The sequence below is a fragment of the Falco cherrug genome, chromosome 4, assembly GCF_023634085.1.
Source record: "Falco cherrug isolate bFalChe1 chromosome 4, bFalChe1.pri, whole genome shotgun sequence".
NCBI classification, from domain to species: domain Eukaryota; kingdom Metazoa; phylum Chordata; class Aves; order Falconiformes; family Falconidae; genus Falco; species Falco cherrug.
The window spans coordinates 60,771,944-60,789,372 of NC_073700.1; the positions used below are offsets into that span (position 1 = coordinate 60,771,944).

The 17,429-nt window shown below is 38.9% G+C and overlaps 1 protein-coding gene across 1 annotated transcript in view; it reads right to left on the minus strand.

The window, feature by feature from the left end:
* PTPRN2 (protein tyrosine phosphatase receptor type N2) overlaps positions 1 to 17,429 on the minus strand; it is a 663,576-nt gene that overhangs the window by 11,731 nt on the left and 634,416 nt on the right. Inside the window, exons 20-21 of the mRNA XM_055709440.1 lie at positions 16,763 to 16,816; positions 14,617 to 14,681 (exon numbers count right to left, since the gene is read on the minus strand). Of these exons, the coding sequence (XP_055565415.1) occupies positions 14,617 to 14,681; positions 16,763 to 16,816 (119 nt within the window). The remainder of the gene's footprint in view (positions 1 to 14,616; positions 14,682 to 16,762; positions 16,817 to 17,429) is intronic.

Here is a 17,429-nt window from a genome sequence, read left to right on the forward strand (position 1 = left end):
CTAACTGTAATTACGTTTATGTCAATGTAAACATCATACACCTCCTCATTTACCCAACTCAGCTTGATAACTCAGCATCATCTTATAAAAAAATCCAGAAAAGCAACTAATAGTGAACGATTTAATTTGGTGTCCTTTGATATAAGATATGAGAAGATATTTTAGAATAACATCAGCTCTACAAGAATAACTGATTTGCAATACATTGTTCATATCGATGAAAATATGTTCTTCAGCTGCATCAGAAATTGAATGAATTCATTCAGTAAATATAACAGTGACAATTTAAAAGAAGTATCTGACAGATATTTTTGATGATTACCATGGGTTGGGGCATTGTATGGCTTTTTCTTCCTCCACTGCCCCCCTGAACTGTACAGGAATTTACTGGGATGAGCTTTGGAAAAAATAGAAAGTTTTATTTTAAAATAAAAACCCTCAGATCTTACAACAGAGTAAAGCAATACATACTCATATATGCTGTAAAGTCTGCTAACAGGGACAGTAATTACACCTTAAGTCTGTTGCAGGTTTTGCAGTGGCAGATCATCTGGAAAGCATCAGTAAAGGTAAACTCTTTGTAAACCCTAGCACTTGTGTAACATGGTAGCTCATTTCAGTGCTTAGTATCACACATGCATTTGCCATTAGGTGGAATTTTCCTGTTCCACCACAGATGTCCATGGGAGCAGAGCTGTGTGAGTACTGTATACACTTAACAGCCTTACTTGTGGCCTCATTAGATTACCAGGAATTTGAATGTCCCAGTAGCATCCTGGCTCAGTGTAAGAGGCATTCTCTCCTTCAGAAATTAAGATACGAGAAAAATTTAAGACACCAACAGCCATGGATGAGGTTAACCACAGTCCTGAGCTGGCCTCCAAGGTGTGCTGCGAGGATGAACCTGGAGATCCCCCAGTGGAGCTGGCAGGCTTGAGTGCCATGTGGGCTTCCCTGTGGTTGCAAATGAGTACATCCCCCCTGCAGTGAGGGACAGTCTTTATCTGAAAACACTTTAGCCTCAGGTCAAAAAGGGAAAAGGTTCATGACAAGACCTAATAACACTTTAATGGCCAGACAGGCTTCTGAGCTTACCTTTGAAAGAATTAATTCCTCCATTTCTGTGATGCAGATTGCGGGCATTTACTAGTGAACTGATGCTTGCTTTTTCATCATCATTAATGGAATGACATGCCTAATAGTATGAACGATGCCTGGTTATGAAATCCTGATTTTGTGAAACACCAAAGCATATGCTTTCCCTGGAACATAGGAACAGTTCTAGTGGGCCAATGTGATTAAGGGAAAGCTTGTTTTGAAGTGTTTTGCCAGTGGAAGTCCTTGAAACATCAGTTCTTACTGATTGCTGTCCCCCAACCATGACCCCCAGCATGTCACCCACAAGCACTTCTGATGTCCACAGCCATAGGTAATTAAACGGAAAAGGAGAGTGAGTATGATTTTGCCCAAATCACGTGTTTTGTTGAGAGGCCAGAGGGTCAGAGGCAGAGATTAGTTTGCTACCCCCTTTTTTCCATTTTTGAATGCCTCTGATACTATGGTGATGGGAACTACCTAAGTGCCTAGAGAGGCTGACCAACAAAACTCAGTGCTGCAAAGATAGGCAGCTGTTTTGGAAGAAAAGTATCTTGAACAAGAAAATCCACAGGAAAAAGGATGAAATCAATGGCACAGGATAAAGCCAGCATGACTTGTTTTCTCTCTACATAAACAAACCCCCTTTTGCTACTTATTCTGCATCTACTCCCTTATTGTGCCTAAAACAAATGAGTTTAAATATATATTGCTAGTCCACTATTAAATCACATTTTGTGATGAGGGCTTTTTTTCTATTCAAACTTATGCTAGATTGCTGTTATATTATGTAAATTCAGCTCACTTCCACTGATGTGTGCGATAGTAGAAAGTTCTCTGGTGACACAGACAGACAAAGGAAGAGATTCTCAAGGCACAAAGAGGGGTCTGAACCCAACCTGCCTTCACAGGTGAGAGGAGCTCAGTGTCTACTTGCAGCATGAGTTTTCAACTCTGGAATTATTTGGTTGAAATCTGACACAAACTCAACATGTTCTTCACCACACTGAGGCTTTCTCTTTAATCTGAGCATACAACAGTATGCCATAACATTCTATAGTACCCAATAATGCTTTATTTATGATTTGGAGCCATTTCAAGTGACAAAAAATACAGCATATACTACATGACATTGGGAGAGAGGGATATTGCAGCTAAGGACATTAGGGTCAAATCATGCTCTTACTGAGATGGCTGCAAAATATTCACATGCTGCTAAGGTATTTTAAGCATTGCGTATCTGCAAAGCCCACATACAAACTAAATTTGATGCAGTGGTTTAGAGTAAAAGCTGGAAGAACTTGATCCACTGATTCTAAGGATATCCCATAATTGGAAGTGGTTTTGCTCAGGCTACTAAACTATGAAGTCCAGTAAATAGATGGACACATACATTTATTGTCATACAACAAATAATCTAGGGGAAACGTTAAAAATACTAGGCTGGAGAACACTGACAATTGGAAAAAAGAACACAAAATATGTCAAAAAGGCAATATTTTCTATCTTTTCTCCCCACCAGTACGTACGTTATCTGTCTGCTTAACAGTGCTACTGGTTACTGAAAATGAAGAGGGGGATAAAAGAGGAAGCATTTAAAGAATAAAGAACTGCCTTTTCACCTTTTGACTGTATTTTACTCTGCAGGGAATAAATTTGGCTCGTGCTTGTGACAGGTTCCTTTTTCACAATGGATTTCATTGCTTGTTTTAAATGAATGCACGAATGTAGCCTAGTGTGAGACTGAGCTAATGTTGTACCAGCAGTATTGTGAAAAATGACTGTGCAATGTGCGGTGGTGTTTTTTTTAACCAGAACATGCATTTGCAGAATTCACTGTGAGCTAGATACTACTAGCCTTCCCCCTGCCCTCAGCAGCTCAGTGAGCTAGCTGAGTAAATACCTCCAAAAGCACTTCCACACCACTGCAAGCCAGATTTTAACTTCAGTAATTAACTATCATATTCCTAAAGGCTTGAAGCATTCACAGTAAGTGCACAGCAACCCACATCAGGAACATTAACTGGATAAACTAAAAGAAAACAAGAGAAGACGCAAGCTGAATTATATTTTGCCCCCAAGGAGAGAAGTGGTTTCTGAAGTTTAGGGTCATATCCTTTGCAACCCTTTCTCTCCCCGCAGGCACCAATGCAGGATGCACGCTGGCACTTAACAGCTGGTGCTCCTGATTAGCAGATCTCAAGGGGTTAAAGTGTTTGCCCTTAGATAGTCGCATAAGTGGAGTATCCAGCATGTCATAAAAACATAGGTAAAAGTTGAATTCCCTCTTCCTCTTGCAATAAATAACAAGCTAGCCAAATTCTGCAATAGGCTCCATGAGGTGACCAGCAGCTCGCACTATTTAAAACCATCATGAATTACCTAATGTTAGTTTTATGACTATAATAATGGAAACTTCTGTCTCTTCTCATCCCCCTAAACATGGCAGGGGACCTATTTTGATAAGCACAAGACACATGAGAAACACCCTGTGGAGGATAATCCCTTCCAGATTGTAGCAGCGCTGCTGTCACTGTGATGGTACAGGAATATGACAGACAAAGTTTGTCGAGAGGTGTAACATCTTTTAATATATCAGCTGGGAAGAAAAAATGAAGGCATATCATTAAGAAGTGGGTTTCAGATTCAGCAAACTACAGAGCTTCTGCACCTGAATACGTGCTGGGGTTTTTATTTTCAGTTATAATAACAATCAGCATTTGTTACGTAAATGTACGAAAATTTTGGCTTAATTAAAGTAAGCACTGAAATTTTATTTTTTATGTAATAGGCTTGAACATACTTGCATTGAAAGCAAAATCAAAAGTCCTATTTTATTCATTACTAATGAAAATTGCAGTGTAGATTCTGTGAGACTGATAGAATTTTATATTAAAGCACTGTATTAAAAGGAATATTTTAGATGCTAGATGCTCTGAATTTTCTGTATATTTATAAAAATAAAATGATTCTTAAATACTTCATCAAAGAAGTTATTTGTGGGGGGTTTCTTTTTGAATAACCCAAACTGAAGAGTTTTCTTTGTGAATGTTTCACAAATACATATCACTCATAAATATTAAATTAAAAAGGATTTTTCTAGTTGGGAACAACTTTCAAATCTACCGACATATATGCTCAAAAAGATATGATTATAACTCTGCAGAACAGCTATGAATTTGTTACTGTGAGTTCTGAAGGATGGCTTGGTCATTAGAGGGCTATGTTTAGACAAATTTAGATTCTCTTTCAGACTGAGACTCTGACTTCCTGCACCACTTCGGTTAAATCATTAAATTCACCCTACGTTTCACACCGTCATTTATAAAACACACCATTTTTTCCTACCTAGTAAGCTGTTATGAAGGCAAATCCACTAACGATTACAAGGTATTTGGACACTAGAGAGGCGAGGACCTAGATAGATACTCTTATTTTGTTTCTCCCCAGTACCCTTCGCACCTTCCTTAGCCCTCTTTCTGTTCCCCTCGATCATAAAGTGATCACAAAGCTGGATATATGATGTAGGAGTCATGCCGAGCAGTTGTAAATGTGGGATTATTAGCACTGTTAGCTTTTCTCCTTAAGGAGATGACGATGATCTATATGGGAATAACATTTATCCCAACAGAAAAAAAATGGAGTACTAAGGGGAATACAGAAGTGACCTGTCAAGTGCCTCTTTTTGCAGCAGTAAGTATTCAGTTTCATTCTATTCATTCAGATATTACCTGCTTGATGCATCTTTTTATATTTATTATATTGTATACATTTTTGAATTAGGCCTTGAAGGGCAAAGGGACTTGTTAGGTCAGATTAAAAACTGGCTTGTTAAAATCTCGAAGGAAGAGTCCCGAATACAGTTCTTTCCACTCCCGTTCCTACAAGCTGAAAAAGATCCAATTATTATTTGCAAGATGCTGCTGATCGGCAGCCCTTTAGTCTCAGAGTCATACATGGTGCAGGATTCGCAGGCAGTTGGGAGTGCTGTGGACGAATCACTTGTAATATTACGAACCAGCAAAAATACATGTGAAAAAAACTAAGGGCATAAACCACAGTGTCAGCAAGGACAATGAGCTGTCTCATCACAGCGCGTCTGTGTTTAGGAAGACTACAAGTGTTATTCATGTTTGGGTGATGACTGCATGACTCGTGCCTAAAAGCAGTGCTTCATGGTCAAAGCAAACTCCGCACAGCGGCTTTATGCTGCCTTTCTTCCCTCCCCATGTAAAGCCTCTGACAAATAAGCTTTCTTGGGTTTAGTACAACATTTTCTGGCCCTTTTCCATGCTCAGCTTTGCCTTAGAAAGGAGGTAGACAACTGAGCTGTGGAGATCCAAGGACAGAAGGCTCCGGCTGGAGAAGGACAGGCGATGACTAGATCCAGGTCTGCCAGGAGCTTAACACACAAAAAGGGCCCACCTATACTGCTGGCTGTGACAGTCTATAGAAACAGGAGCAGGCTCCCTGGGGAGTTAGGAGGGTAAATCAGCACTCATGGACTATTATGCTGTCGTAGCTATGCTGCTTCCAGTGCCCAAGCTAGCTGGATGTAGCACAGATATCCATTAGATCTGCAGTGCTCCTAAAGCCCTAGATGACTCCAGCTTCCCACTGGCAACTTCTAAAGGACGGCCCGGGTAGCTGCTCCAGCAAGTGTTAGCCCCATTGAGTACTTAATGTTGCAGCAAAACATTTAATCACACCATATGAGGGGCAAACTCAATCTGATTAAAGAAGAAAGGGTCATAACTAGGGGGAGTGTAACACCACTTCTTCACTGACCATTAGTTTTAATGGCATACCGGTAATATTTACTAACTAGCTCAGTCTCAAAGGCCCAGCCTCATCTCATCTACTCCAGCCATCCTTGAAGTTCGAATCGGAGTTAGTCATCTTCTCTCCCAACAGCTGAGAGAGAGGGGAAGCTCTGATGGGCAATTCATTTGCCTGAGAATTACCCTCCAGAGGTGCGTATCATTCTCCATTGATGACTGAGGAGACCTGGACAACTAGGTTAGGAGAGATGCTCAATGCTAGATGGTTTATATGGCTGAAGTTAGCTGGAATGAACCTGGGCTGAAAAAAGCGGAGTTTTTGCTCTGCAGTTTCGGGCTCACGAACGCTAGAATCTGCCAAATCCAATGGTGTTTGAGGTCTGTGTTTTGTGTCTGTTGCCTTCCCCTCTTCCCTCACCTGCCCAGTTTGCCAATTTTGATGGAAAAGACAAAAGAAAAAGCTATGTGCAACCACAGTGAAAAGATAAACCAGTTGCAGTATTGTGTAGGGAAGGCCATGGAAGTGAAAAACGTGCTGTAAGAGTAACCGCTGTTTATACAGTGCTCTGCTGCAAAGAAATGAGTATTTTCTTCCTTCAACTTACATTGTCTGAATGCCCAATAAATAAAAACACTTGTAAATATTAGAGTTAAAAAAGGGAGCTCAACAACAGCTAAAACCTACAAAAATAAAAGCGATTTTCATTTGTAGTTATCCAGATGTCTGCTGCTCTAGCTGCTGGAGTTCTGCTATTGGCCAGGAGGATCATTTGATGCTTTTCATGGAAAGAGAGAAGCGTCAGCAAAAACCTAGTGAGGGACACACTTTTAAAGATAACAAAAAAGAGAAATGTATTCAGGCTGGCATTTTCATTAAAAGCTTATTGTCTCTCTGAGATGAACAAATTTGTGTGCATGTGTGTATGCAGTTAGGGACTGACCCAATGCATACCTGAATCAGTGAACTGTCTGTAATTTCAGACAAAATACGTAAGTGCTTTTATACACCTAACAATGACCCTAATTAAAAATTCACTACTTTATTAAAACAAAACAAAAGAACTCAATGGGCAAAGCAAGCATATCTATGAAGAAGGGAGTACTTACAGTAATGAAAGTGAAGCAATGAAAATTATTGTGACAGTCATACACACACAGAGTATACATTGTGTGTTATTGTTTACACATTTTACATTAATACTTGAAAAATGCATGTCATAGATTTATAAATGTAAGTGATACCGCTTTGTCAGTACACAATCCTAAGGAAGGTGATATGGAAGATGGAATACAGCCTATTTAAAAAAAAATTCCAAAGGAAAATAATGCTTCTAAGGTTACACTAATTTTAACAGTCTTGCAGGGATAGAAATTCACTACTGCCATTTCAGCTTTTAAGCTAATATCCTTTGTCAATGGAGAAAAAACATGCAGAAACCACTCACTGTAACTGAATGCAAATGGATGCTAATTTGAGGACCAGTCCTTGCTCACTTCCACTGTGCATGAGAATATGTCACATCACATTCCATACAGTATAGAAACTGTTTCTCTTTTACATCTGGATTTCCTCCATCCTCCCCCAAGTTAAAAGTAAAAAGAATATGCCTAAATTACTACATGCAAGAAATCGAAGTTAATGAGTTATATTCTATATAGGCTAAGATACCCCATAATCACCTGTTGTCACTCTAGAAAATACCAGTGCACACATCTAAATTCAACTTACACAGGCGTGCACACACACACATACACACAACATACAAACTCTACATGTAGCAAGAATTGTGGATGTGCTGCTACTGCCTACTTAAAGGTGTTCCCCAGTATCAGCTCCCATAAGAGTTCTACACAATTTCCTTCTTTTACTACCTCTTCCAGAAACTACTGGCAAATTACCTAAAAGGCAGTTCATCTCCACATGCTGAATCAAACATGAATAAAGTTAAGATGCTGCTTGCAAAGATGACATTTCTGAAAACGTGCCTCAGCTGGCCCTAAAAATTCTTGGAGTCCCCTTTGGAAAATGTGAATTTTCTTCAGCGGGGACACAGAAGTAGCTCACTCACATGAATCTATTAAATGGTAAGAACTACATTTTACAGTACTTTCATTTTACGTTGCACGTAGGTGGCAATGCTTTCACAAGACAGTACATGCAGTGACCTAAACAAAAGATGAATTCATTCTTTAATGAAGTTTATCCTTAAAAGTGATTAAACTGGTCCAGCTATAGAAGCTGTGGAATAATTACACTTCAGTTAGGTCATACATACATTGTAGCCTTTACAGCCAGAAGACTACCATCTGGTCAATTAAATACTTCAAATCCTTCTATGGACTGCTGCATGAGATTAGCTACAAAAAAAGTAGTTCTTTGCTCTGTATATAAACCTCCTTTTCCAAACATTTGTCTAGCTGCTTCTCAAACCGATAGCACAGTACTTCTATGACCAGCTTTTTCACTTTTCCATATTCTAACCTACCCATTGTGTGAAAAAATGCCGCCCAAATTCCTTATCTGCTTGTCTCCTCCTTAGTTTCAGTCAATGACTTCTTGTTTTCAAATTAGTGACTATCTCAAGCTGCTTACTGACATCAATACATTCCTTTCAAGGTCTTCTAATACTCTATGGGGACCCCCCTTCGTGTTCCCTTTCCCAAGGAATAGCCCATGTCTGATCAGTCTGTCTTCACAATTCATTTGCCCCAAACCCTGGATAATTAGGATTGTTTACAACCACACTTTCTTAGTCCCAATTCTTTTCCAATAAAATCCCAGAACAGCAAATAACTCATGAAATATGCCTCTTTTAGAGTAATCCCTGACCACTAAACTATATAAAAAAGAAAGAAGCCAACGAAATTACATTAATAACTTGTTTTCTTTTTGTTTGAAATCTCTAGATGCCATGAAGGAAACCATCTGAAAATGCAGTCCATACAGCATACACCAGGCAACCAACACCTTCCCCGTGGTCACTAATTCATTTCACAACAGAAGCTTGTAGAACATGCTACATTTTTATCCTCATTTGATGAACCAGTAATCGATGACTCCACAGTGTCAATAATGTGTCAAAAGCTTTAAAGCTTTATAAATCAAAAATGTGTTTTGCGAAGGAAATAAACACTGTTTTATACAGCTTGTTCTAAATCGTGAGAGTTCGCTAAGCATCACAGGCTGGACCATAAAAAACTGTCTTACACATTCCCTATACACTTTTGCATGTAGCTGGGGGCCCAGCTCTCACTGTGATTAATTATCTGCTGGGAAAGGCTGCAAGAATGAGCACTATTTGCCTAATTGTGTTTCCAGGGTAACTCATTACATAAAAGTTACAATACATAAATGCAGCTCATTTGAAAAACCGGCCTTATAACATATGATATGTTTACATGGACACTAAGAGCTTCCATCAGAAACTGAAATAGCAACATTTCAGATTTACTTGGTTAGCATTATTGCTGCTGAGAACTGAGGCAGCCTTGTGGACAGCAAAACAGTGCACAAAGCAAACCCTAATTTTTAGGCTTTACTGGCCTGCATTTCCCCCCCCTTTTCCTAGAGATAATAATCTATCTCACCCAAATCTCAAAGACCATCTATATGATCAATTCAAACTTAAAACAGGAAAACAACTGAATTTGTAAGTCCTGATTTTTTCTCCAGAATACCACCTATTTCTAATCCCACTTTTTGCTCTCTTAACCATTAAAAAAAATCCCACCAGTAATGTCTCTTTTATACTACATATTTTTTCAATCACTGGATGACACACAGTATGTTAAGTTTTATTTTCATGGGAGAAGCTGGATCCTCAGTGAAAGAAATATCCCCTTGTTCACCAAGAGCATGTCAGAAATAGTCTGGTCTAGACTTGTATCAGCACAACTGAACAACAGAATTTTCTCAGACTTTGCATAAGGACTCAAAAATAAGCAGATTGAATCCATTTTAACATGAATATGGGCCAGCATTTTCTTTCATAAAATCCTTTCAGAGAGGAGCTAACCTCACAACTTCATTATGATTGTTAAATCCACACAGCAGATAAGCAAAACCTCAGCAAGGGTTCAGATTAGCCAAAATCATTTGATCACGATGAGTCAGAAGGCGAATTAAGGAATCTTTTGTTTTGCCTTAAAATGTCACGGTATAAACTGCATCTGCTCAGGAGCTGACTCACAAGACCCTCAGACAATAGGGTAGCAGGGGCAAGGAAAGGACTTGGGGAGATAACCTCCGCAGCCAGCCCAGGCCAGAGTGTGTGCTCATCAATTATAATCCCAGCTTTTGAATGCGAGAGAATAAACCGTTGGTTCAGCTTTACTAAATCGAATCTTTTTGCTGGGTTTTAGAATTCGGAAATCAATACTTTAAAAGGATTTTAAAATTCATATTCGCCTTCCCTTTGACTCATCTCGTTCCAGCTAGTTCAAACACAAGAAAATGGATGGTCAGCAAACCCTAAGCAGCTGCTGGCTGGATTAATATCTAAAAATCAAACTATTATCTACCCTATCCTAGCTTCTCAGTTCAGAAAAATGAAAGTAGGAAGACTCATAATCCCATTTTTTCTCTTTTTTGTGCCAGAAACACTCAATAAAAATGTCTTGCAATACATCAAACTTTTAGTCACTACAATAAGCCTGCAGGAAAGACAAGAAATGAGAAAATTCTCAATTTTTCTCTAGTTCACACAAAAAGAAAAAAACCTGATCAGCTCAGAGTTACTGTGAGTTTGGGGTGAGGAAGGAATATCAAGTAGACTAAATCTAAATCAGCTTATCTTCCCTAGTAACAAAGGATAAAACTTGTAAATACAAGAATGTTGAAATTCTCAGCAGAAATCAGCCTCAGAAAAACAGTCTGTCAAAAATCCAGCAAGCATTGTTATCTACAAAACCAATCCAATACCATTTTCTGCATTTATTTAAATCATGGAAGCACACATGGAGTCGAAATAAATCACTTCTCAACTTCTCATTTAAAACTAAAGCTTGTCCTAAGCTGTCAGGGAAATGAGAGGTGACTTGGTAACTGCCTTAAAATTGTAACACCCATGTAAAAATCATTATCATAGTTAATTCATTATCATAGCTAAAACATGTCAAACAGTTTTTAAATGTCTTACTGTAAGGCCATACTCAACACCACTTAGTTTTTGCTATTACTTTGATGAGCACAGGATCAGGGTTTTGTAACTACTCTGCATATGAATCTAGCAAGAAAAATAAATCTAGAAATAAACTACATGATCAATAGCAGCATGAAGTTACTGGAACAACTAAACAAAAGGATACACTTGCATTTAAAACTTTTTGCTGACACAACACAAGAATGATAGTACTGAATAGACACTGTTGTTCTCTGACTGCTCCAGGAACTAATAAGATTATTTAATGTGGCTGCTTGGAGTGAATGTGCACAGATACAGACATTACATTTACTACACAGAGGACAGTGAAATTCATTAAAAACCCAACCCAAGAGGAGATCCTTCCTGATGCTGCGCAGAGCCGGAGGGAGTCCCGCAGGCCGGCGCTGTGTGGCTCTCAAAGGCAGCTGGGGGCCAGAAAAGTGTTTGCTGAGCAAGGGTTCCTGCCAGCCCTTGTGTGCCCTCCTGCCAGCTCACCGCACACACACACACCCACCCCTCCCAGTACACCAAGGGGGCACTTCTACCCTTGGCACCAACTTATAGCATCCTGCAAAGTGCACTGACACAGGGTGCTTTGGTTTTTTTTAAGATTTCATTCCTGCTTTCTCAAAGGGGCTGGGGCCATCAGACTGACATGGTGGGTGTCGAGCACAACCCCCTCCCCATTTTGATGTCCCCTGCTTTATGCTCTAGGAACAGAGCCCTGGCCGGTGTTTTTCAGCATCTAAAATAATACGAGGGACAGCAACAGGCAAGACAGTAGAAGATATGAATTTATAACGTGTTTAATAGACTAAGTGTTAGCATTAATTCAATGAGCAGTAGGAGAAGAAATTGTAAATGACAAAGGCATTTACAGTTAACTGTCTAAGAGAATGCAGGGAAGTAAATCATTACATGAACAAGGAGCTCCTTTTCTCAACCCACCCTATTAAAACCCCCACTAAAGAGCCAAGGCATTTATTGATTGCTTTCTACTTTCCCACTGCCGAAACTAAGTACTCCTCTATTTACTTTGATTTAAAAATGCATTATTGTCTACTTTCTAATAAACCAGACAGTGGAACAAGAAACTCAAATTATTCTAAGTTTATTCCTAAAAGTCCGTTTTTTTGGGGTTTTTTTTTTTTTTTTGAAAGACTGAAGGCCTTAATCCTTAAAAGCCTTTTTGAAAGAAATGTTACTAGATGCTGGCCTTGCAGCTGGGCCCAGATTGAAAGTGCACTTACATTTTTATGTTTAGCGCTGAAGGACTCTGAAGTTAGCCCTCGCACCCCACATAAAAGCTTTGGAAAGGGCATTCTTTGCCACTCGTGCAATTCATTCTCTAAGAAAAGGAAATGGAAAGAAAGATTTCATGTCCAGGGCTTCAGGCCTTTGATCATTTGATGAACATTGGATCCTCAACCTGGGCCTCCAGCTTCTCAGGCCAGACAAAGAGGGCCCCGGCCGCACAGGCTGGGCCTCGGTTCCCGCCCGAACAAAACCTTTGGCGGCCGCACAGTGTGACAGCCTGGGAAAGGCCCACCTCAGCAGGGCTGAGATGCCCGCTCTGCCCTTTGATCTTTCATTTAAACCCCGGCCAAAGCACCAGGTCAGGGGATTTCGCGTCGCACACCCCCATGGGCAGAGGGGAGCAGGTCAAGAACAAAATGGGGGTGACCGATCTCCAAAAAGCCCTGTGACGCCTTTCTCTGGCCAGTTTCACATGACTTGTCTGGTATTGTGAAGCGCTAAGCCCACACTTAAAATGGAATTTGACATTACATGGTACAATGGAGTCAATAAATGGCATTCTTCAGTGCTTTTACAACAAAGTCAACCCTCCCTTAAGTGCCTGAAAGCCCCAAGCTAGAAAATATTTCTCATTTACTTCTTTATGCGAGTAAATTGCATATACTTTAAATCTAGTTTTCATCATGGCTTCTCATTGCTGATGACTGAAATGAGCCGAACAAATACTTAACAAAGGTCTACATTAATTTTACGATGTACCATTGCTTCTATTTTTAAAGACTAGGTTGTCACGTGGCACGTAACAAGCATTGGAAATATCTCCATATTCCTTCACAGAGAGAAAACCTGTTTTCCAACGAGCATGAAAAACTAATCTCATCCCACTGAAAAATTTATTTTCAGTACAGTGCTAAGGAGAAGGCAAACACCTAACTTCTTTTAACATCAGCAGCCAGTTCCACATGGTGCTCGCGGGCAGAAAATTGAGTCCATGTTTGATGAGACATGTTAATAGAATCTGGAGAGAAAAAAAATGCTAAACTCTTCTTTCTAAAGGGATGGGACCCTGCTACGCCCCACAGGACTGGGACATGCAAGATGCAAAAGCAGATGACTGCAAAGCATGGAGTGTATTTTTAAACTAATATACAAACATGTCTATGTTAGAAAAGTTTAAACAACTGTAAAGTGGTTAGAACTCAAAGAACTAAATATTGTTTCTCTGTATAAATTAACATATGTTTTTACAACTAATTCTTTCTTTAAATACACATATGTGCATAATGCCAGATCAAGGTGACTTAAGAACACAGGTTAAGAATTAAGAAAGGCAAATGACTATTTTCTATTTACTTTCAACCTCATAAGATTTCTCTTCCTCTTAAAATGTTCTACAAAACTGTGATACAAACATGGCCGAAGGCACAAAGAATGGGTACAATAATCCACAAATAAAGTGACTATGATGTCTTGACCTTGGTCAGGTTTACATGCCCACTTTTACCCCTCTTCCTTTTGAAGACACAGTAACAGTATAAAAATTTTGGTTTAGTTCTAACATACAAAGATTATTTCAGGGTATTTCAAGTACTTCCCACCATGAACCATTTAACAATAAATAAAATGCAAAGGGAATGGTCCCAATCTCTAAAGAATCTACAGACTTCATTTTAAACAAACAACAGTATAGATTTATGTTGAAAGATAACTCCCCACTTCATAAAATTACATCTCACAGATAAGGAAACTAAGGAACAGAAAAATTAAATAAATTATTCAATATTGAACAGGCAGTAGCAGAACCGGGAACAGAGCATTAACTGATTTATTTTCAGTCCTCTGTCCTGTTCACTACAGTCTTTTTCCTCCTAAGAGACAAACCTGTGCAGCGCAGGAGGCCCTGTCTGGTACCAGGTCTTCTAGGCAATTTAGTGGCAATGGGCAGCCACAAAATGAAGAGTTAATGGTTGTTTGACCAGGTGACAGAGAACCAGGCAACAGCCATGAAGCAGTCCAGCACCTAACTCATGTAACCGTCAAATAAGGATTGTACAGTCCCAAGGTATCTTCTAAAAACTCTAAGAACTATTTTAAATTACAAATTTAAAAATTCAAATACTCCTCAGCAGCACAAATCCACCTGCTCATTCACAAAGCATTTGTGCTTGGGTTTGTTGTTTGAAATCGCTATGAAAATAAAACTTAAGAACATTCAGGAAGGAGTACAATTTGCCTTTAATTTATTCTCAGATTTTCTGTGAATATTGTTCCCCGCGTTGCCATGGCAACACAAGCACATCTTCCAGTACTGAGGAAGTAACAAGCCTTTCGATTCTCACCTTTGGCCATTTTATTGAGAACCATGTCAATTAGAATGTAGGTTCCACTTCTTCCCGCACCATTGCTGCCAACAGAAAGGGAAAAAGAAAAAATAAAGCCTATCAATGTGTATCTAGACTCAACATGCAGGTACCTGCCCTCAATGTTTATACTTTTACACATGGGGGGGAGAGGACAGAACAAGGGGCTAAAGCATGGTACTGAGAGAGGAGAGAAAGCTTGCACTGAATTAATGCAAGCTGTTTGTGGAAGATTAAGTATTAGTCTGCACGGATAACAGGGCTTTGTTTTGATTTTTTAAGCCAAGTTGTGTTTCTGCAAGAAAGCATTTTAAACAACAGTGGAAAAGCCATTAACCCTAAAACAGGATACCCTTCTGTTCAAGAAGTGCACATACAATGAGCTTAGAGTCACTTGTATGTGACATCAAGAACCACAGAATAAGCTAGAGCAGAACATTATCCAGAATGGTCTCAAAATGTCATGGGTTGCATTTGAACACAGTGGTCAGAGGCAATGCATACCGACACGCATTTGAGAACCAAAATATTTGACTACTGAGGGACTGCAGTCTTCCTTCACTATACATCATGAGTGGTTTGTTTATTCTTTTTACCTTTCCCTTGAATTCTTCCTTAGTTGCAATGACCAGAAAAAATATTATCATGTAATTCCCAAGAAACAGCTTTAACTGTTGTGTGTCATCAGCCCTTCCTCAGAGATGTGAGACCAAGCCTGGGGAGGGGGAAAGCTCCCTAATCTGAATGCAGCTTGTGTCCCTTTCAGAGAGCAATGTGTAATTGCCAGCGTGATGCTCTTTTAGAGCTGCTGTTAGCAAACATAATTAAGACTTTAAGTAAAAGCTTTTTTTCTTTCCCTCCCTAAAATTTTTACAAAGGTGCATGTGTGACCAATTAGACTGGTATGTAGTTTTATTAATTAAGCCATTATTTTTATTGATAGCTCAATTTGTGTACAAGAATTAATGAAAGGAAAAATAATAGAACAGCGTGAAGCGGGTTATTACATTCTGTTTACAGGCAGGCTTTGAAACTTAATTTTTGTTAAGTCTCTGTGGACAGAGGTTTTTTTCTTTCAGTTACTAGATCACTGCTTAGAGAAAAGGAGGTAATGGTAATAATTTTTTTTTCTGCGTCCATGAAAGGAACAAAGACACAATCTTATTAGTTAAACTGAATAATAAGAGACAAAGCAGCGATCAGGCCCAATAAAAACAAAAACTACTGAGCTGATGGCAGGCACTTCCATCCATCACAGTAAGGAAAATGCAGGAAACTTGAAGGTTCTTCATTCTGCATCAAATGTTCCTTTTCCCAGGCTTCCTCAATGCAATGCAAACAAGCCTGCTCCAGAGCATTCACCTCTGCAGAGGGCTTCCTAGCATCCAGTGGAAGGTAATTCTGCTGAGCCACATGTGAAACATGTCCCCTTTCTTCTCACTCCCACCCAAAGTGGAGTACCCCATGTTAAACAACCTGCCTCTTAGCAAGGTTGTTTTTCTGTCTTCCTTATCGATAAGAATATTTTTGATAAATAAGTGCAACATTCTCCTTACAAGTCAGAACATCCAATAAGAAAACCAACCATTAGTGTCATTATGGCAAAGTTTTCCATTGACCTGCCTGATAGCTTTTGTGTGCATCTATCAGACTGTCAGGCCTAAACATAATCTACGCTTAAAGGATCACTTGATCTCTGGGTAGATTTCCACTCCCTGACATTGCCCTCTTCTTACCATGGTCACTGAAAGCAAGCAAAGAAGAAATAAAACGTAACTGAGTGTTAATAAAATAAAGACAACTGAATTGGGAGGAGATGCAAGGAATCACTATCATTTTGAAGGAGATTTATGAAAATGAAGTGCTACTTATATTGGAAAAGACAGCCATACATTGTTAAATTGTGGCACAACATCTATGAAATCACAGGAAAAGATAATTTTGTTATTAAAATAGATCCTCAGTATTAATTAGCATTAAAAACAACTGAATTATATTTAATACCTTCAGCCTACCTCACTATCTGTTTAGTGATTCATCTAAAGCTTTAATTTGCCCATTAAAAAAAAAATTAAATTCTTACACATACAAATCTCTCTAAAGCTATTTTAGAAATTGTACTTGCCTGCAATGAACAACTACTGGACAAGAGCGACCCCTGTAGCACTTGTTTACTTTTCTGAAATAAAACAGACACAAAAAATTAATTAAGCATATTACTATTGTTTCTTTAGCCAACTGTCAAAAATACGCAGTAAGAAAAAGTACATATTAACAGTCTTTAAAGAAACAGTCAGGTTGATAATTTGCTAGTACAACAAGCAGTTGTTACATACATGATCGTTTTTAAAGTTTGCTTCTGTAGAAATTTTGCTACTGTAGAAATCCCAAAAAACATCCCTGTTTTCAGTTATCACTGTTGGCTAGGCAAAATAAACGAACTCTTTTCTCAAATGTCTCATCTTAGCTCCAAAACTAAGATTATCTTGAGATGCTTTAATTTTACAGCCATCTTTGAGTTCATGAGCTTGCTCAAAGAAGTATCGAGGGGCACCAAACTGAATCCAAAATCAAAACTGGCTATGTCACTATACTTTGTGCAATGTGTGCTGATTTGTTAAGCCAGTTCTCCTCAGAAAGGCAAATACCAAATCTCCTGAAAAGCTTCTCACAAAATCCTAAAATGTAATCTATTGTGATAAAAATAACTAAAACCATCAGAAAGCTTTACTGCTTTGGTTCTAGTGTAGAAGTCTTGTATATTTAATATTTACAAATTATTCTCTTCTACA